We start from the raw sequence: 20,177 nt of genomic DNA, 5'->3' as shown, positions 1-20,177 counted from the left end.
ATTAGTCTTTATTTACAGATTAATCCATTTAACAGCTTTCTTTTTCCCACAATCAACAGATTTATTACTATTTTTTTTTTTTTTTACAATAAATACAAACTGTATACTGCCTCTTATGATACACATGGTTTTCTTTACACCGGCTCCGATGATGCATCACATAAAGCCTCCGAAGCCAGCCATGGCCTCGCTCTCCCAGTCAGAGTCTGAGTCGGTGAAGTCCTGTGCCTCGGCGGCGTGGATCGGGGAGAAGTGACTGAACCCGTCCCCCGCGGCCCTCACCCGTGGATACTGAATTTGGCATCCATTATCCTTGGGTGATGACCTGCTGAAGTTATTCTGGGTCGGGATTGGGGGAATCACAACCTTCATCTCAGGTCCGATGGTCTTGTTAGGTGGGAAATTGTCATATTCCACCAGAACCTTTGCACCCTGGTTGCCAGTCATGCTGGCCTCCACCTTGGGGAGATGCTCGTTCTCCTTGGGATACAGATGAACGTTGCAGCACGGGACGTTAACGCTCAGCTCGTGTTGTCGCATCTGCTCGGGCTTCACTCTGGTTCCCTCTTTGTCGTAGATGCAGGAGACCGGTGTTTGGTCATAGCTGCTGGGTTTGGTGGGGATTCCTGATACTCTGTGAGTATCCTCTGTATTTTGGTGCATTGTGGGTCTGAATGTGTCCTCCAGGCCAAAACCTCCTATCCTGTGAGCCTCTGCTGCATGACTGTTATCATAAACTGAAAGAGAACAACAATAAAAGGAGCAATTAGTTGTGAAATTAAAAAAAAAACATGAGTTAACTCTGGAGTCCTTTTCCAGCTACTTAAAAAAATATAAACTTAAGATGACTTAATCTCAGACTGTGATGGTTACCTTTCTCTGGGCCCATCCTGCTCTGCAGCTGGCTGAAGGGGACAGCTGCAGGCGGGTTGGGTACCTTCAGGGACACCGACGAGCCAACCTGGCGACGAGACTTGGCCCTTCTGTTCTGAAACCACACCTGGAATTTGCAGGGAAAAAAAATCAACGTGAGCACATTTGAGCCACCACTGACGAAAGGATCACACCACAGCCGATTCACATTTGAATTAAACTTCTCCATTACCTGAATTCTGGACTCCGGCAGCCCGGTCAGAGCCTCCAGTCTCTCCCGGAGGTAGATGTCAGGGTATTTAGTGTCCGAGTAGACCTTCTCCAGCACCTCGATTTGCTGCTGGGTGAAGTTGGTCCTCTTCCTCCTGTGGGTCAGGATTGCCACGCATTTATCCGCCCTCTGCACGGAGTTTGCGGAGCTGAAGTAGTTTGTAACATCCGACGCCACAAAATCTGCAGAGAAAAACGCACACATCGTTAAGTAAACAACGTTGCCGGATGCGCAGCAGCGATACGAAACGTGACACCGGACTTGTGCGTAAATTACGCACGGCGCTGCCGGACACCAACCTGAGTTCACCATGCCGTTCATCTGCAAAGCTCCTTCGTGATACATCTGGAAGTGATTCATATCTCCGACGCGCATATTCCCATGAACTGAAGACATGATCCTTGTCGTCCTCACCTGCAGCGACTGACTGAGTTTGAGACCTGCACGCTCGCCGGGGTTAAATCCTCCAAGCGATCAAAGGTGTGGTGCTGCCGGTACGTGTGAATGGGCCGACCATCAGCGCCGGCTGGCACTGCAGCGGCCGTGCAGCAACTTCAGACGTCTGCAGGCCGCCGGAGGTGCGAAGGGATCACACCTGGGGCGGTGGAGCGGCCGCAGGTCTCTTTAAAGGGTCTTTAATGGAATCTGCATGCTCAATACACATCGGCAGCGAAAACATTTATCCGCTTTGGAATGGATGAAGCAATAATGGAGCTGTAGCCTTCAAAGAGAGACAGTCGGAAACTGCCATTTCCTCAACGAGTGGAGCCCTGCGTGCACCAACGTCCTTTATTTAGATAATTGCAGTGTGCAAACTGTTTTTATTGTTGTGAGTGGACTCTATGTTGTGCAAACGATGAACCTTTACACATTTCCTCGACCAATATTTCTGTATATTAGTGTACATACTGCACAACTTTCTTATTTAAAAATACACATTGTAAACACTGCTTTGATTATTATCTTTATGACTGTTTGCTTTAGTTGTTCCTGTTACTGATATAATTATTTTCATACTGATTTAATGATTTGCATTTTTACTTCACCTGTCTTATTGAAGTGTTTTTTATTTTATTTATTTATTTATTTTATTCTTTATTTTACAAGTGCCTTATTTCTTTTTTCCAGTATTGATATTGACATGCACCTACACACACGAGAAAAGTCCTTGTATACGAAAACACACTTGGCCATGATCACTATTCTGAGTCAGTAAGTATTCTGAACAGTAATTAATCAATTTCTGCCATATCTGATGATCTCCACTCAAATTTCCTTTTTTTTCCTAATAATATGAAAACATTGGCATTTTTCACCACTATGTAGCCAGTTTCCTATGTTCTTGATGTGTTAGGTATTTGTGGACATATTTAGATATACATATTTATATATAAGATGTACAATGTTGAGTATATTTTATCAGGATAACAGAGAGAAACTTTATAAATTAGTATAAGTGTTCAAATAAGTTAAAAGAAATGAATGTCTTTCTGACTGGATCTGCAACAAGTCCTCCTTGTAACACTTTTCTTCTGTTAAACATCTTTCCTGTAGGCTCAAATGTCAAATTATACAACTTGTGTTCTACAAAGATTAAGGTCTTTAGTTGTCTGCTCCTCAGCACTGATCTATGTAGGTAATCATCCTTCCTGCCCCCTTTTTTCAGCAGCAACAAAGTTCATCGCAATACACAAACCTCAGTTCAAAAGTACTCCCGAGGAGTGGGCACTTGTTATTGAATGGGTCACCTTCCTTCATCCGATTCAAAGAGGGGATCAAGTCAGGAGGTCAGGTAGCGGCACAGACAGACTAATTTGTTCACACATATTTGGACAAGACTCGGAGCAGTGAGCTTTTAGCAGTATTTTTTAAAAAATGTTTATGTCAGGGTGTTTTTTATGTACATAGTTGGGCAATCACAGGCTTGGATTCTTATAAATCACTTTTAATTACTTTGGGTGTGGAGTGAAGTGATTATTTGCACATGAAGTGACAAAGCACCAGACTTATTACTGTATCTGCCTGGAACACAGCTGTAACTGAGCTGACGTAATGTGGGAGTAGATGACATTTTGGCTCTAAGAAGTTGGCATCGCACTCCTGAAAGCGAGCTCTAGCACGGATCCAAAATGGTTTCCCTTGGTTATTTCCTGGTTGATCTCTGTGGGAAAATGACTTGACAGGCATTGTGTCATTCCACAGCCACAACAGCACTTACTGATCTCTGTACTTTGTCACACACAGCTTTGTTCAGATAGGAACGTGCTTGTTGGAAGAGACATTCACAGTTAGCAGGGTGTCTTTGTCTGAGGGCCTCCTAATTGGGTATTGCGTGTGCGCACAGACCAGATTGCTATGCTAAAATGAGGCTGTTGAAGTTCCTGATCTTTTGTGATGGACAGCGACAGGATTTCTGAGAGCTGTCTTCAGATTATGAAACAAACAAACACCTTGGACGCTGATCTGTGACCAAAAGCTTCGAGTAATGGATAATGAAAAATTCATGTGCAGGCAAATAAAAATCTTTTATTACTCAGCGTTAACTCATAGTCAGAATTTTCAGCTTGGCAGTCTACAACAAAAATGTTTACATTTTCATTCAATCAGATGAGTTTTAATTTGATTAATCCTGATATATTGCAGTTAACAGATGGGACTTTTAAACATCAAACAGTAAAAAACACTTTGGGATTTCTCCTGGCCATTTCCAGTTGGCAGCTGACTCTCTAGACACAAACAAAAGCTTTGACACCTTTAAAGTCTGACCAGTGTTTAACCCACAGTTCACCCTGACCACTATACATTAAAGTGCAGACAGACAGGTAAATTATCCTCACAAGTTTGCAGGTATATGTTAAAATGTCAGCTATCTTATGGACCTTTGTTATGAGTTCAGTGATTGTGTATTTGAGGGATGTTCTGAGGAACTAAAGGCTACATTTGAAGGTTCCCAACAAAAATGTGTGCTCAATGTTGACGGCATCTTATTGATATTATCTACACACAGAAGTGTGTGTACTTCTGTAATAAAGTGGGTTCATATCAGAGCTTGATTGATAAATCACCAAGGCTGATACACAGACAATTGGTATTAACTTACTGGAGATACACTGGCATCAGTGTGACAAGAAATGCAGATGTGTTTGAGGTCATTTACGAATAACCAGAGATCGCTGACAAGGTTGGATAAATGGCTCGTATGTAAAAAGGACATAGGACATGAATTTTCAAGACGTGAGTTGAACTTGCTTTGTGAAAATGGTATCTCTCATGTAAATCTAACAAAAAGAAAAAAGAAAAAAAAATCACTACAGATGACATCCCACAATTATTTGATTTGTATTCATGTTGTTCTCAATATACAAAGAATGTGGAAAAGCGTGTGTTTAAAGGGGCACTATGTAGTTTTGGCAAAACAATTAAAACTCAGAATTTTAATTTTACAATGTTAATTAGGTGACAACTCAATTTTTTTTTAACCATAACTGAATAAACAAGCTGTGCACAGAGGAAAAATAAGGTCCCCAGAACACTGTTTGAAGCTAGAAATGTGTCAGGGTCCGCCACATATAAACAATATAAAATTGAATGAAATTGTGTCCTGTAAGTTTGTTTATTAAGTTCATTCAGTCATGTAACAAAGTAAATCAGTCAGTGAAGATCTCTCTGATTAAACTGTCTTCCCCCAAAACCTTTTCAATGTGACATTAACAAAACGTACAAATGACACCCCACAATTATATGACTTGTAATCATGTTGTTCTCAAAATATCAAATAAAACATGGAACAAATTCCATAAAAAAAAAATAAAAAAAAGACTAACTTAAACCGTTAAACTCCCTAAGAACAAAACTTTTGAGGTTATTTATTATATGTTTTATGTTAAGCTAATTTTCCAGTTCATCATATTAATCATTGAAACAATTATTGACTTGGATTCCAGTATATAAATGTGCACGTAGACAGGTTAATGGAAATTGCGTCAATTATTACGTAAAAAGAACATCGTCAAATTGCGTCGAATTTAAGACGTATGAATTTAGGGGTCCTCTTCAACTACATCAATACTACAGTGAATGTTATCATTATTACTAACAGTAGTGATGTAGCATGAAAAAATATCATAAAATGTTATTTCCTGTGTAAAATTAACAAAGACAATATCATTAACTACAAATGACGTCCAACAATTAAGTTTTTCGTAAACGTGATTGTCTAAAACTACAATGAAGTGTCTGAAAAAAATTCTAATAGTGAGAGTAAGAATAAAAAGCCCTGACTGCTGGAGATAATTATCTTATCGGTTAAGCTTCGTCATTATTTACATCGAATAAAAAAAAAAGAAAGAAAGAAACCGGAACTTCCGCCAGGTCTAAACGGAAGTAGGTACGTGGCCGCTTCAGCTGACAGTCTACATGATGGCGACAGAGGTTCAGAGCGGCGACCTCGACAGTGCTACTTCCAGCCGGCTCGAAGTTTCCATCGATGGCCTCACCCTCAGTCCCGACCCGGAGGGCGAGCAGAGCCAGGTCGAAGAGCCGGACGCCAAACCCGCGGAGCCCGAGACCGATACACCGGGCTCCGCTGGAGGCGAAGAAGATGGAGAGACTGGCAAATCTGCGATAGAGAGGAAATGGGGCTTTCCTTTGCAAGAGCTGTACGGACTGGGCCTTAAATTCTTCAAAGGTATCTTACGTTTATGTCTAATGTACAGCTCGAACGGTAAGCTAACGTCCGAACCGACCGTTAAATAGAGAGGTGAGCCGCCTACCTGTCGCTGAGCTTAGCGGTGTGCTAACGTTAGCCGTTAGCTGTCACCCGGGGCTGCTGCTGTCAGCCGCAGCTTTACTTTAGCTTCATAGCTAACACCGCTAACAAGCTATTAGCCGGCTGTTAAAGGGTAAAACAAGCTCGACACTTCCGAGCAGTCCCATTTGTGGCTGCGTGGCCTGTGGACATTTGCATCCTGCGGTTCGCCCGGTGTTGCCTCCCCCTTTTCTCTCTGTCCGTGGTTACTGGCAGAACAGGCTGCCGTGCCACGTTCCCACTGCCCCATCAACTACTGTTAGAGATGTGATGCTAGAAGCTATTTGAATGATGGTTTATGGTGATTTGTGTGAGGGCTGTATACACGCCCTGCCCTGTCAGAGTTGCGATGAATGGAGCCTGCTCCTCCCTGCCGCTCCAGCTCCAACAGGATACCCAAGAAAGTGCATTAGTGGCACTTACGTGCTCCATACATCCATACAAACATGCATACAAAGCTAACTGAGCCTTAATGCACTTTTCTTAAATGCTGCTTCATCTCAATTCATGTCAGCATTTGTGTAACAGACACCACGATGCACTGAATGAATACATAATTCCTGTACTTTGCCTTCTCTTTGGTATTTTGTGCTCTTCAGTGAGACAGATATCATGATGTGTCGCTAGATGATTGTCTTCCAATGCGCTGATTAACCCAGAATCAATGTATCTGTTGTGATCTTGGGCAACATATTGTGAATTTTATTATATTGTATTGTAAGTTATCATAGCTAATGCAAACTGGTAGGCTACTCTATCCTGATAGTCTTGAGCTACTGTGGTAGCATTAAACATTGCACACTCGCTCTAAAAAGACAACTTGACAGCTGTAACCTTGGTGTAAGTTTCATGAGGAAAGCTTAATTTCTGTCAGTCTTGCTAATTCATACCAGTCAGGACGGCTCAGTCTATCTAACAATCGCATGACATATCCTGCTTGCCTTCTAAAGCAAGGTGCAATCAGTGTTGTATTGTTTATAATAGCAACTCAAATGCGATGGCTGTGCAAACAGGTTTGGGCTTGGTTGCCACTCTGTGCAGTAGTCATCTGCGCTTTGTATTTCTAGTCAGTTGAGGGGTTGGGTCCAATTGCATAACTTCAATACATAGAACTGATTCTTGCCTCATGTAGGATTAAATGCATTTCAGCACAATTAAACTGTCATGAGGTTTTTATTAAGTCAGAGTGTCTGTGGTTTTTTGCAACAGAGGACGGCCACAACAATCAACATACTAGTTGTTTTATAAACTTGTCTGTCGTATTGGACTCAGATGCCATATATTCTGCCACTGTTTACATCGAAAAGTAAAAAGGCCGCATTCACATGCACTTGTCAGCCCGCCTCATTAAGACAAATGAATGCAACTTCATTGCTTCCTCATTGCTGCTCTCAGATAAAGATGGCAAGGCCTTCCACCCGACCTACGAGGAAAAGCTTCGACTGGTTGCTCTGCACAAACAGGTGTTGCTGGGCCCTTATAATCCTGATGCTTCACCCGAGGTCGGCTTCTTCGATGTTCTGGGAAATGACCGCAGGTAATCCCAGCACACATATGTAGTCAATTTGAGCTCTTTTTTTCCTTTTTTTGTCGTGTTCTAAAACAATAGTTGGAACCATTCCTACAGCATTGCTTTGTTTTTGTTGTTGAAAAACAATAAAATGGTATGTAAAAGGAGTTTGAAAAAAACAAAACTCAATGGCTGAGCCCAATTTGCCCAGCTACCTATCTAATTTATCTTCACCTCCATTCTCGCTCTGTGTGCAGAAAAGAGTGGGCCTCCCTGGGCAACATGGAGCGGGAGGAGGCCATGGTGGAGTTTGTCAAGCTGCTGAACAAGTGCTGTAACCTCTTCGCTCCCTACGTCACCTCGCACAAGATCGAAAAGGAGGAGCAGGAGAGGAAAAGGTAAGGTGCTCCACTTCAGTTCCCCCGAGACAGATTCCTCAGCTACAGTTTCTAAATACAGACTCCATCTCAGTTTGTCCTCTGTGTAGCCAGCCAAACCATGAAGCAGCAGCAGCAGCAGCAGCAGGGGAAATGTTAGACATTAATTGACTGATGGTCTATGAAATGTTTTAATGGATTTAAACATTTGCATCGTTTCTATTTCTTCCACTCCAGGAAAGAAGAAGAGGAGCGTCAGCGGCAGGAGGAGGAGGAAAGGGAGCGACAAAGGCAGGAGGAGGAGAGACGGAGGCTCGAGGAGGAGGAGCGGCTGAGGAGAGAGGAAGAGGAGAGAAGACAGGCAGAGGAAGAGCGACTACGGATTGAGCAACAGAAGTACGTCTCTCTCTATCACTGTGTGTTTGCATAATGTGCTCAGGCTGTCAATATATCAATTTGACTTTTACATGATCATCACACTCCCCTGACATGGATATCTACAGGGCTATTGTCTTCTCAGCCCCGGAGCAGGACAGTCAGGGCACTTTAGTGGAGTCAGCTGAAATCTTCACACTCAGCACAACTCTTCTCTGTGTTATGACCCTGAAGCTTTCCACTGTCCATCATTGTCTCCCGTCCGCTTCCTGCACTTCCTTTCCTCACCAGCTCTTCTCCTGTGTTCGGTTTCCAGACAGCAGATAATGGCGGCATTAAATGCGCAGACAGCAGTGCAGTTCCAACAGTATGCTGCTCAGCAATACCCCAACAGCCCCGAGCAACAGCTGGGCCTCATCCGACAGCTCCAGGAGCAGCACTACCAGCAGTACATGCAGCAGCTCTACCAGGTCCAGCTGGCTCAGCAACAGGTATTGTGTAACACAAACAAAGGGAAAGACTTTCTTTGATTGATTTTTATTTCTGGATTGTGCAGTGAGTAAAAAAGTTTGAGCAAAAAGATACACAAGACATTAGAAGATAGTCACAGACCAACAAGCCCAAATGCGTGCACATGAATTACGTTATGGTAATATTTTGAGATGTTCATCATCATGCTGCATTATAATGAGTGCAGCATTGAGCAAACTCATCAGGATAATAATTGTAGCCATTGTGCTCTAGAAACCTCTCATTCTATGTTTAAATCCCTGGTTTAATATTCAGCATCTTTACTCAACGTTGTCCTCCCTCTTGTCCCAGGCGGCCTTACAGAAGCAGCAGCAGCAGGCTGATTTGGTGCAGGGCACCCTGGATTCTAGTAGCTTCAACAGCAGTGAACCCACCCTCGCCTCAGCAGCGGGACCACTGTGTGCAGCATCACCGCCTGTTGGAGAGGAAGCCCCCACAGTCAATGGAGGCCAGTCAGACTCATACTCGGAGGGCATGGACCGGGAACCAGAGCCCGAGCCGGCTGAGGAGGTCTCGGAGAACGGGCCTTTATTAGGTGGGTGGGCTGATTTCTCTGTCTTGTTTAAAGTGAAACACAAACTAAGTGAACTGATTTCATGCTGATAGAATCTCCGTTTAGTTATATTGCAGCTACGGCTACAGGGCAGAGAGGGGAGGAGATGGGAGCTCTGTCAAACAAACAAAGCTTTACACTAAATCTGACACCTGATTCTTATCTGCTGTGTCCTTGCTGATGTGACCGGGAGGGCAGGAAGGAGAAGAGCAGGAACAAGTGTTACATGATAGTCATCCTACCACACGTTCTGTGTACAGCAGAGTGAGCACTCACACCAGAAGTGAACAAGGCCATGGTCTGATTCCAAAACATACATCCTGAACCAAATTATTCCACTTGGACCAGCCACGAACTCTCAACGTCATGTTTTGAGGAAAGATCGATGGAAAGCTTCGTATGCAAAAACAACACTTGGCCATCGGTCACATGTACTCATGTGTGCTCTTTTGTTTCCCTGGGTGACACGCATAAACTGACAACATATGTGGCCTGTTAGTTGAGATAGTTTTTAATCCAATCTATGTATGCTGGTAGGAAAGTGACTCTATAGGAAATAAGACTGTGATATTTCTTTGCTAATGGGAAACCTGCATGAGCAGATTTTACTGTATATGTTTACAACAGATTGTAAAACCTCTCTTGTCCTTTGATCACAGCAGACTCCCCGCCAGTCATAGCTGCTCCCTCCATGTGGACACGGCCACAAATAAAGGACTTCAAGGAGAAAATCCGACAGGACGCAGACAGTGTGATCACAGTGGGGCGTGGCGAGGTGGTGACGGTGCGCGTGCCCACCCACGAGGAGGGCTCTTACCTGTTCTGGGAGTTTGCCACAGACTATTATGACATCGGGTTTGGAGTGTTCTTCGAGTGGACGGATGCTGCCTCTGCATCGGTCAGCGTGCACGTGTCGGAGTCCAGCGATGAAGATGAGGATGAAGAAGGTGAGAATGGGGGTGGGAAGTGTGTTCTGATACAGATAAGTGTGGCAGCACTGCTAAATCATCTTGTGGTGGCTGTTGAAAAAAAAAAACAGGTCATGGTGACAAAATGTGTCTAGAAGTCAGTTTTACTTAGCTTGATGTTGTGTTTGGGGGTAGGCTCTCCCACTCTCTTTTCAAGAATTGAAAATGTAACTTTGCTATTTATTCCCTCATAGTTTCGGTATTGGACATAAAAATACATAGATGGGTCTTGAATTCCTTTGTGATCTTAGCAGTTGCGATTGATACCAGATTGTACATACTTTGCTCTTCAATAGCATGCCAGCAAGTCATGGTAGCTATTTAATCTTCCATGTTTGCCACAGAAGCAAGTGCTTTCAACGGAAACGTCTGTTTTCTCAGTTTTATTTTTTGTTCAACTCCTTACCGAATGGAGAGGTGAATAACTAGTCGAATAGATGATAATATTATCACAAGTTTAGAACTTGCCTACGCCATAGTTAAACATCTCATAGTTCTTTGGTGCGAATAGAAATGAATGCACACATTATGTTGATAAGACATGAGGAAATATTGTGCCGAGGAATTTGCAGGGTTTTGTTGGTCAGTTGCTCAAACAAGCTTTTTGAAATGTCAGTCCTTCTCAACTTCACTTCTGTTTCTTTGCTGGAGTAGCTGTTTTGTATGTTTATTTAGTTAAACAACAAAGTATGATTTTTACAGGAGATTGTGCCACATTAAGTTGTTTATCTATTTTGTAGTGTGCAAATTTTATTTAAAATTTAGCCCCCTAGGTGTGAGACTGATACCTAAAAGGACTTAGAGCCTTAATCCTGAGTGCACAGTAGACAGTTGAAAAACTGTATTGAACTCAAAATAGATTAATTAGGGGTCCTTTTTTTACAGATTTAGAATTTAGAAAATATAATCATGTGCTTGCAGAAAATGTTTTTCAGTACCCAAAATATCTCATCATGTGCTGTGGATTGAGGCACAAAAATAACTTTGTAGTGTTAAGGTTAAAATGGAAATGGACAAGATCTGCCTCCGTGGCATATATTGGTTTCTTTTTAATCAGAATTGCAACTGCCAACAACACCCAAAAGCATGAAATTATTCAATCATTTAGTCTGTGGTAGAGAGGTGAAAGCAGATTGAAATGGTGCCTGGATCACCAGTCTGCCTTCATTTTCCCCGGAAATATTTTTGGCCTGGTGTCAGACAATATTGCGTAGTGAACGAGAAGTTTATAGGGGAGAAATCAAAACACTGATGGTGTCATTAGTCTATAGTCATTACATTGTGCAATCGATATTTACTCCATAATGATATGTTAAAGCAAAAAACTAGACAGTTTAATGACAGCATTGTGTAATAACAGTGAAGATGAGGCTCACTGGCGATTCCCTCCTGCTCACTCCAACTTGATACATGGTTGTCCACAGGTGATCCTCCCAGCGAGGAGGAGAAGGCGAAGAAGGAGGCGGGGAAGCCCCAGGTGGATGAGATTGTGCCGGTGTACCGGCGGGACTGTCATGAGGAGGTGTACGCCGGCAGCCACCAGTACCCGGGCCGCGGAGTCTACCTGCTGAAGTTTGACAACTCCTATTCACTCTGGCGCTCCAAGAGTGTCTACTACAGAGTCTACTACACCAGATAAGCCTGAATACAGACACTGGGGGAGCCAAGGAGTGTGTATGTTCATGTATGTGTGTGTGTGTGTGTGTAGGTGGAGATTTTTGTGATGGCAGCCTGTATGGGTGTGTGTGTTTGTGTGTGCCGTGTGCATGTGAGGGAGAAAGTGATACCAGATCTATTCTGGACAAAAACCACCAGAGGGTGACAAAGAGACACATCTGGAGCCCGACTTTGGAGATTGGACTAATATGTGTGTACTGTATGTGTATGCGTGTCCCAAGATACACCCATGCTATAATGCTTGTCATCGAGCCCGTGGAAGAGGAGTGTGTATTCCCGTTGTATATTCACCGCCTGTCCTTGCTGCGCTCACATAGACCAAGCTGTAGGACTTTGCTCTCATATTGTATTTCACCACTTTTCACCCTGGGCTCCTCTTCTGTCACCACCCCAGCCCGACACTGTCCAACGTGGCCTTGTGGCTGTTTCTGCCCTGAGTGACGCTTTTTTTTTTTTTGTGAACGGAAACCTCCAGCGAGTCCCGCACTCCTGCGAGCCAACTGTTTCCTGTTACTGTAGGTGGTAACCGGTGGTTGTTAATCCCACAAAGAACACAACGATGAAAATCAAATTTATCTTGCAAATGTACTTCATGACACTATGTTTTCTGTCACAAACACACACATTAAAAACACCAGTGCACACAAAGTTAATCATCCTTTTTTTTTTTTTTGGGTTGTGAAACTGTAGTTTGTGATTCTCTTCCATAGTCACCATGCATACATGAAGATCTGACGGGATGATCAGTGGAAGCTGTGCTCTTGTTTTCGCTTAATCTCTCATAAAAAAACAACATTTTTTTTGTTGTTGTTGTTTTTGTTTGTAATGTTGGAGTGTACTGGCAAATTTTATGAAGGACAGGCAGGAAGTCATTCCATTGTTTTTGGGTGAACTCCAAATGAAGTGTTAAACTTTATAAAGTCGAGCATCTCAGCGTGTCATACAGGATAAGGTGACTCAATAAACATTTGCTCTCCCTCTCCCCCACAGATATTCGTTTTATCTGTGTGATGCCATTTCAGCTTGTTCTTCTCTACAGCGGTGTGCCTGCTTCTAAGGATGCACTAAAATCGTCGATTGTCCCCCGAATTCATCAGTCGTTTCTGAATGGGAGAGAGAAAAAGGAGCTAGTATTGAGACAGAAGTATATTAATATTACCTGGGAGGTTTTTGTGTTTATCATTGTGTGTTTGGAGATTGCTGTACTCAGTTCTGACACACCTAACAATAATAATAATAAAAGATTCTATGTTTTGGAGGTCACGACGCACTGTTACGTCTTTGTAGCGCTCATATGTTAAAAAGAAAAAAAGAAATCCATCACAAAATACAGTGCTGGTGTTGAGTTTATTTTTTCCAACCTGGTATAAATTAACTCAAATTGTCATCTCAACTACGGTATCGTGAATAAACAGATTACTTCTGTTTGTGTTCTGGATGATGTGGTTGCTTACTAACTCATTTGTGACATCTAAATGTATTCTTTTTTTTTTTCTTCTTTCAATTTGATGCCATGATTTAGATTCACTGTCGATACTGGTGAACCAACCACATGATGTTCAGATCATGTGGTTGGTTTCATCAGATGTTCGGTTTCGACATTTTCACTCTTTGAGGTGTAGTTGTTCTTTTTTTTTTCTCCTGTGTATGCAACCAAACTTTAAAAGACAATGAGGTGGAAATAACTGAGTAATCCTCCAATGTCCTTTTTGTGAGTGTTGATTCATTATATTATTTAATTCGGGGCCACTCCTGCCTCCTGTCCATTCAGTGATTCGTGTAACAAAATGTCACCACTTATGGCAAAAAATGAAGCCCAGAAAGTTTTAAGAAAGTTCCCATATGTTCTGAAGTGTGATGTCTGTTTTTTTTTTTTTTTTTCTTAACGCTCACCAAATGGTTTGAGCCGACTCGTTCAAGCCTTGTATGTAAATAATTCTACAAATTAAGTTTATGTATGGGTTTTTAGATGTGGAAGAAGGTTATGGTCTGGAGAATCAATGCACTGTAAAATATGGTGAATGAGATATATATGTATACATTTTACCCTGAATGAAAGTCCAAAACTCGTAGGAAGTGTAAGAACTCTGTTGACAGACATGAACAGACAGAAAAAGCTCATCTTTTTGTATTGTTTTGACTTGTTTGGATCTCTTATGAGTTACAAGATCTTTTTTGGGCATATATTTAATCTTGATTAAACTTATGTTCATCTCTAGAATTGGATAGTTTCTCTGCTTTTCTATTTTTAATATGCTCTCACCTTATATAACCACTGCCGTATACACAGGTTTAAACAGTACCATTTATTAAAACTCCATTCCTGGCTTATTGGGACATTTTTAAAAAACTGAGCCATCATTAGGTTAATTGTATTCACCTATTGTCTCCCTAGTATGGAAGCCCATCTGCAACAAAAAAATTGCTCAGCTTGGTTAAAAAATTCTCGTGGTGAATCATGAATTTCAGATAAATAGTCAAAATTGTCAAATAAATCATGACTTTTTATCTTATAATTATGACTTATTATCTTATAATCATGATTTACAATGGGAATATCTTTCATCAAGCGGGGTTTTATCTATTTGTTTTATTCTTTAACTTTCAAAAATGGGCATGTCTGACACCAGCAACCAAGTGGAAGTCTTCTTTCAGTTTCAGAAGATAACAGAAGTAGGAGGTAGTGTTGGCATGCGAGGAAACACACACGCACACACACACACACACACACACACACACACACAAATGGCCTTGGAGCAACAGAAAATATTAGCTCGTTCCTTTTTGTTTTTCCACCAGTGGTGACTGTGTCATCCTCATGTTGCTTTCCTGTCTTACACATTTTATGCTGAGGAAAGGACAAACACGGATGTAACTCACGCATAACAGGACACTCTATGACTGACTTCCATTTATGCACACGGATTGTCACTATGGGCAGAGTTAGGGGACCGCTGAATCAGCCTTTTTTTTCTTCTTCTTCTTGTTAAACTGTTATAGTGCACATACCAGCTGGAGAGGAATTTACAGATTTCCAGTCAGTTGAGTGATAAGAAAACATGGACAGTGGGGACACACGCCAGGACTGGGTGGTTTGGGTGTCACTTTTAGAGGCTCCCTTCAAGTTGCTGTGTTCACTTGAAGACACCAGGGGGCGTGTTACATACTACACAGGCACATGCTGCCAACTTGACATTTGTTAGCCAGACTTTGAGAAGTAAATCTGAGCTATGCTATCAATGATGACAGCTCGCTCTTTGGAATTTAAAGAGCAGTGGTGGGATGCCAGGCGGTGGACTGTCCTCAGGCCCTGGACAAACATGCCTTGTACACACAAAGAGGAGATAAATCAGACACAAGTGTTCAGAGAATGTGTTGTCCGCTGGTTATTTTAAAAGGTATGAGCAAACAACTGACATGTCCTTTGTTTAAAGTGGGAGCACTGAAATTGTAGGCTAATGGTACTTTTTATATATGTATATATGTTAGCTTAACCTGTCAGTAGGCATTTGTGTGTTACATGGGAGCAAGAAGTTTAAGTGTCACCATATAATAACAAAAATACAATACAAAACACTTCCATAGGGTTTTTTTGCTGGTAAGTATGCTGCAAATATATGTTAACTTAATCTAACTAGACTGTAACTATAGGCCTAAAGCACAACTTTGAAACACTGGGTTAGCTAACTATTATGTCAGGTAATTACAGCAACATGTAATTTTAGTCTCCTCATTTCTCAGTTTAATTTCAATTAATTATTGGTAACATGCATTTTGATAACTATTCAAGCTAGCTTTAGTGCTACACTGTAACTTACTTGGCTAACGAAAGATTAGCTAACTTTAATGTCTTATGATTACACACAGGAAATTTGTGACAAAGCTTTATTTCTCCTTTTTAATAAGGCTTGATCATATATTTAATACTAGGTAATTCAGCCAGCTATCTGAAGGGAACAACAACAAAAAAAGCAATCATGTGTGTTGTGTGTTTTTGCTGTTCAGTTGTGGGTTGATCAAACTGAAGAAGTTTTAATGCCATCTTCATGGTTCAATGCAAAGTTATATAGCTATTAACTGTGGGAAGACCATTATTGTATGAATTCATTCAGCTTTAATTAACTTTCCCCGACCCTATTAATGTGTACTTAATTTAGCTTGGTATGCCAATTTAATTAATTAATTAATTAACCTGAGTAATTAACAGGCACTGGAGTAAAAGTGAACATAAATGCTTAGTGGACCAGAGTGCATGCGTAAAACTAACACTGATTTCTTCTAACTCCTCAGTTCGAGTCCCTCCAGTTCCATTTGGACTCGTCCGGTCCCGGTTTTCCATCAGACCGCTCCACTGACTACGAGGGGAGGCAGGTAACCCGTCCTCTGTGTGTATGTGTGTGTATGTGTGGGGCTCCGCGTCCAGTTGCCACAGGTGGTTGTAGTAGTATTCTCCGGGTTTTTATTTGTACTTTCCCCTACTTTTCCTTGTGTTTTTTTTTTTCTCCTTTCTCTCCGGGCTGCGCTCTGTCTGGTTGAATTTGAATAGACTTTGGGAGGCAACGTCTCCAGTGTACAGCAGCAGCACAAAGTCCCCCCCGTGCTTTGAAAAACAAAACAAAAAAAAATATGGCGGGATCGGAGGACCACGGCGCCTCGCAGATTGAATCAACCACTGGAAAGCGATGCGTCTTGGATTAGTTTTAAAGCTGTGAGGAGGGAGGGATTTTTCGAACAGTTTCTCGGGTCCCGCCGGAGTTAGTGGTATGAAATAAACATGCCCTTTCATCAGAGGAGCATCGAGCCCAGGCATGTGAGCAGGCTGTCGGCGAGGGATGGCAGGACGCCGGTGGAGGACAACGGGAGACCCAAGCTGAAAAAACCCGTGTTGTTCTCGTCCCTGGACGAGGTCGGCTGTCACACGCTCACCAGCATCATACACCAGCTCTCGGACCTCTCCCGACATGCCAGCGACGTCTTCCTGGGCATCGAGATGGAGGCGGGGATGGTGTTCAGGAGGTCCTGCAGGATTCAGGGGCGGCTGCAGAGGCTGCAGGGGGAGATCCGCAAGTTGGATCCCAAGAAAGTCAGAATCCGTAAGTTTGATGGTGACATGTTGAAAGTTTCAAAGCTGGGGCTATCTCCATAAATGTGCGTCCCCATATCTTAAATTTCCTCTGGGAATATTGTGGTACATTAAGAGATGGAGTCTCATTAAACTTTAAATTGAGACATACATACATGACATGTAGTTTGTATGTTATGGATGAACATGCATGGCAGTTTCTCTCATTTATTAACAACAGAAGGAGTTAATTTGTAAGTGTAGTGAGTGGAGTAAGTGTTAATTTGAGAAGTCTGACCTTGAATGAATCTGTATATCATTTTGCATCTCTGCCAGAGCAACATTGTTGTGGAGCGACGGTGGTGGTCATGTCCAAGGTGACTGTCATATTTGTATCCACTGAGACAACCGGTGACCAGAGTGACCAGCGTCTCCTCCAGACTTATGTTAATGAGGGCGTTTGTGAGTCCTGTCAGAGATGATGGATCTCTCTCTCTCTCTGTCTCTCTCAACGCTCTCACCATCTGTGCTCAGGTCTTCAAAGGACACCGAGATCACAGGAAAGGGATCGCAGCCCATTTCTTCTCGCTGTTTTAAGGCGTGTAAACAAAGTCAGTCAACACGAGATGAATGGAAAATCAATTTTCTCTTTTTAATGGCGGCCTGCGCTTACTTAAGTTCGGCGATTTCTTTTGTAAACCCTGCCTCCTGTAGACTCAAACATAGAGGTTATATATTAACTCAGACTTTGGCTCGCACTATGGTGACAGCGCCCGCTCAAAAAAAGAAATGGATTTAAAGGTCTGTCCACTCTGATGCAAGACCTCTAGTAAAGCACTGGAGTAAGTACATATCCTCTGCTGTATACCACTGCTGTACATAAACACTGTACTTAAGGGATCATGTTTCCCGTTGATTCCCTGTATGGCTTCTTTGTTAGTCTAATTTGCCTCAGAAAAATTTAGCAAAATTATTCAGAGGACAAGCCCAAATTCCTCTGAAAATAAGCGGAGGAGGCGTTTTTTTTTCTCCTTTTCTTTTTTTTTTTTTTAAAGTTCTGAGTCAGAGCTTTTGTTTCCCTTTTACCGTCCTTCTTCCTATCTATTCACCCTGTGTTGGCTCTGACCATGACTCACACTGTCTCTGTCTCACACACAGATTCAAAAACTGGTTGCAGGGGAAATGATAAGCTGAGCAGACAGCTCCCAGACACAAGCGAATGTGATGTACGATGAGCAATGGATCGAACCCAGACTGATTTGGGGGGTACCCGCTGCGTGACGGCTACCAGACACTTAGCTAATCCCCAGTGTTATCGCACGGCATGACTCAGCGGCTCCCATTATCTGTACCTGTTGAGGTTTTGATGAAGGCCCTACAGTAGGTGGGGCTGGGAGTTGCTTTTTTAAAACTTCAGGCCCCACATGTCAGTCATTCAGCAGAGGTGTGAGTAGAGTAGACTGGAATGCGGTGTGTTGCTCAGCCCCAAGGCCAACGCTGGATGCACTGGAGCTCTGAATTCCGGTTCATGACTCGATACCTTTCCACAGAAACAAACACCTGTCTTTTAAAATATGGCTTGCCAAAGGCCCTCCAGCATTACTCCAGGAAGGCAGTGACGGATTTGAATATGTCATTGTACAGAACAGCTGGTGGAGTTTGTTTTGAATGAATGAAAATGATTGTGTGATGCAGATACAGAGCATTCGTTGACGTGTTATAGTGTTGCGGAGCCTTTTATTGCTCATCGTTTTATATCCTTGTTGTAAACACACCTTACTGCTGTTTGTTTTTTGACGAGACCGGGTATTTGAGCAGGCCCAAAAGGAACGCGTTTCAGACTTATATCAACTTATAGCTTGCGTGTAGGCATTTCACTGTGACCCCTCGCTCTTTTGTCTTCGACTACTGTGGGTCCTGCTCTAACCTCAGGTCGGAGGTGGATCATGTTACTGGTGAGGGGCCCCTACATGCTGGGTGACTCTCCGAGGGAAGGGCGTAGCGAGTGTGTGTGGAGTCTGTTCTCGCCGTTTGTCTGCCTATGTGGTCAAATTATCAGGGCAGTTTGAACGGGGACATGATAGTCAAATGTGATCGTCCTCTCTGTGCATCTCATGCCACTGTTAATCCATTTGTGCTGAAGTGCAGGTCACCAGGTCGGAGGTCGTTCTCTCCGGACTCAGAGGGGAACACATGACACTCCAGAGTCAAGAGTTTAAACAAAGTCTTGTTTGGCTCACTCTGGTTTCTGCTGCAGGCCGACAAAGGTCAGCTCAGCTACGGCTGGCTAATGGATGGCTACTGCCACACCCTGATCTATTAATTGAATTAAAATGACTGGGAGCATGAAAAGGCACTTACATCTGACACAAACACTGGGACAAACAACAAGTACTCTGTGTACGTTCCCAAGGCGCACCATGGCAACGTCATGCTGTCTGTAAATATGAGAGGTTGATTGGGAGGAAGGTTTACAGTTAACATTTGCAAATAAAACTTCTTGAAAACAGACAGGGTTTGAAGAAAATGCTGCTATCAAGTAGTATGACTTGTGTTGAAGTTAAACAGCTTTCAGCTCAACTCTGGATAACCCTGACATTGTGTCCATAGTAGTCAAAGGCTTTAGGGTCCTGAATAATTTATCCACGTCAGACTGCACTGAATGCCTGTTGAAGCATTCAGCCACAATGAAAACAGAAAAAAGAACATCAGTTTGCGTCATCCATTGTAGGCGCTCCTGTGTTATGAAAACAGCAAAATACTAAACATGCCATGTCCACAGTGTTGATGTTTCTGTGAAGGGCTATTGCAGTATGATTCAAGATAAGTGGAAATAATCATTTTGGTGTTGCAGTTTTAATTTTCACAGAGAAAACTGTTAAAATCATTACGATGTGACGTTTGCTGGGGTTTGTACCAAACAATCATGTTTTTTTTTTTTTTTTACTTTTCAAGAACAAGATTTGTAGGGTGGGGCATCTCTGCCGCACTACAGTGCTTATTTATAATGCTGCTTTGTCACACATTTTACTTTACGATATAGATAGTGCACTTGACATATTTTTTTCTTCTACAGTTGCATAGCTGCAAAAATTCAACGTATTGTAAACAAACAATTGAAATGAAAAACGGAATACAAATTGCCGAGGTGAAAAGCAAAAGTTCAAGTGCAT

General features: G+C 42.4%; 3 protein-coding genes across 6 annotated transcripts in view; 2 read left to right on the top strand and 1 right to left on the bottom strand.

The window, feature by feature from the left end:
• Positions 1 to 9: 9 nt before the first annotated feature.
• mixl1 (Mix paired-like homeobox) lies at positions 10 to 2,247 on the bottom strand. The gene is made up of 4 exons (XM_037086202.1): positions 1,444 to 2,247; positions 1,106 to 1,326; positions 874 to 1,000; positions 10 to 737 (listed from the first exon to the last, which is right to left on the bottom strand). Exons 1-4 carry the CDS (start codon positions 1,538 to 1,540, stop codon positions 157 to 159), a joined length of 1,026 nt encoding a protein of 341 aa, XP_036942097.1. The 5' UTR covers positions 1,541 to 2,247; the 3' UTR covers positions 10 to 156.
• Positions 2,248 to 5,503: 3,256 nt separating this feature from the next.
• Positions 5,504 to 14,163, top strand: acbd3 (acyl-Coenzyme A binding domain containing 3). Of its 2 annotated transcripts, none has more exons than XM_037086200.1 (8): positions 5,504 to 5,831; positions 7,347 to 7,488; positions 7,719 to 7,859; positions 8,076 to 8,234; positions 8,530 to 8,704; positions 9,036 to 9,279; positions 9,960 to 10,244; positions 11,690 to 14,163. In XM_037086200.1, exons 1-8 carry the CDS (start codon positions 5,561 to 5,563, stop codon positions 11,902 to 11,904), a joined length of 1,632 nt encoding a protein of 543 aa, XP_036942095.1. In that variant the 5' UTR covers positions 5,504 to 5,560; the 3' UTR covers positions 11,905 to 14,163. The 2 variants fall into 2 exon arrangements, with proteins under 2 accessions (XP_036942095.1, XP_036942094.1); XM_037086199.1 differs by having other exon boundaries at positions 9,957 to 10,244.
• Positions 14,164 to 16,361: 2,198 nt separating this feature from the next.
• nhsl1b (NHS-like 1b) overlaps positions 16,362 to 20,177 on the top strand; it is a 105,080-nt gene continuing 101,264 nt past the window's right edge. For 2 of the 3 annotated variants that reach the window (XM_037086187.1, XM_037086184.1), the window contains exon 1: positions 16,363 to 17,035. In XM_037086187.1, the coding sequence (XP_036942082.1) occupies positions 16,717 to 17,035 (319 nt within the window). In that variant the 5' untranslated portion in view covers positions 16,363 to 16,716. Of the gene's footprint in view, positions 17,036 to 20,177 lie in introns of all 3 variants that reach the window. The other variant, XM_037086185.1, reaches the window with a different exon arrangement.

Source organism: Acanthopagrus latus, chromosome 22 (assembly GCF_904848185.1).
Source record: "Acanthopagrus latus isolate v.2019 chromosome 22, fAcaLat1.1, whole genome shotgun sequence".
Taxonomy (NCBI): Eukaryota; Metazoa; Chordata; class Actinopteri; order Spariformes; family Sparidae; genus Acanthopagrus; species Acanthopagrus latus.
Note: the sequence above shows the minus strand (reverse complement) of the source record. Positions and strands in the feature narration are given on the sequence as shown.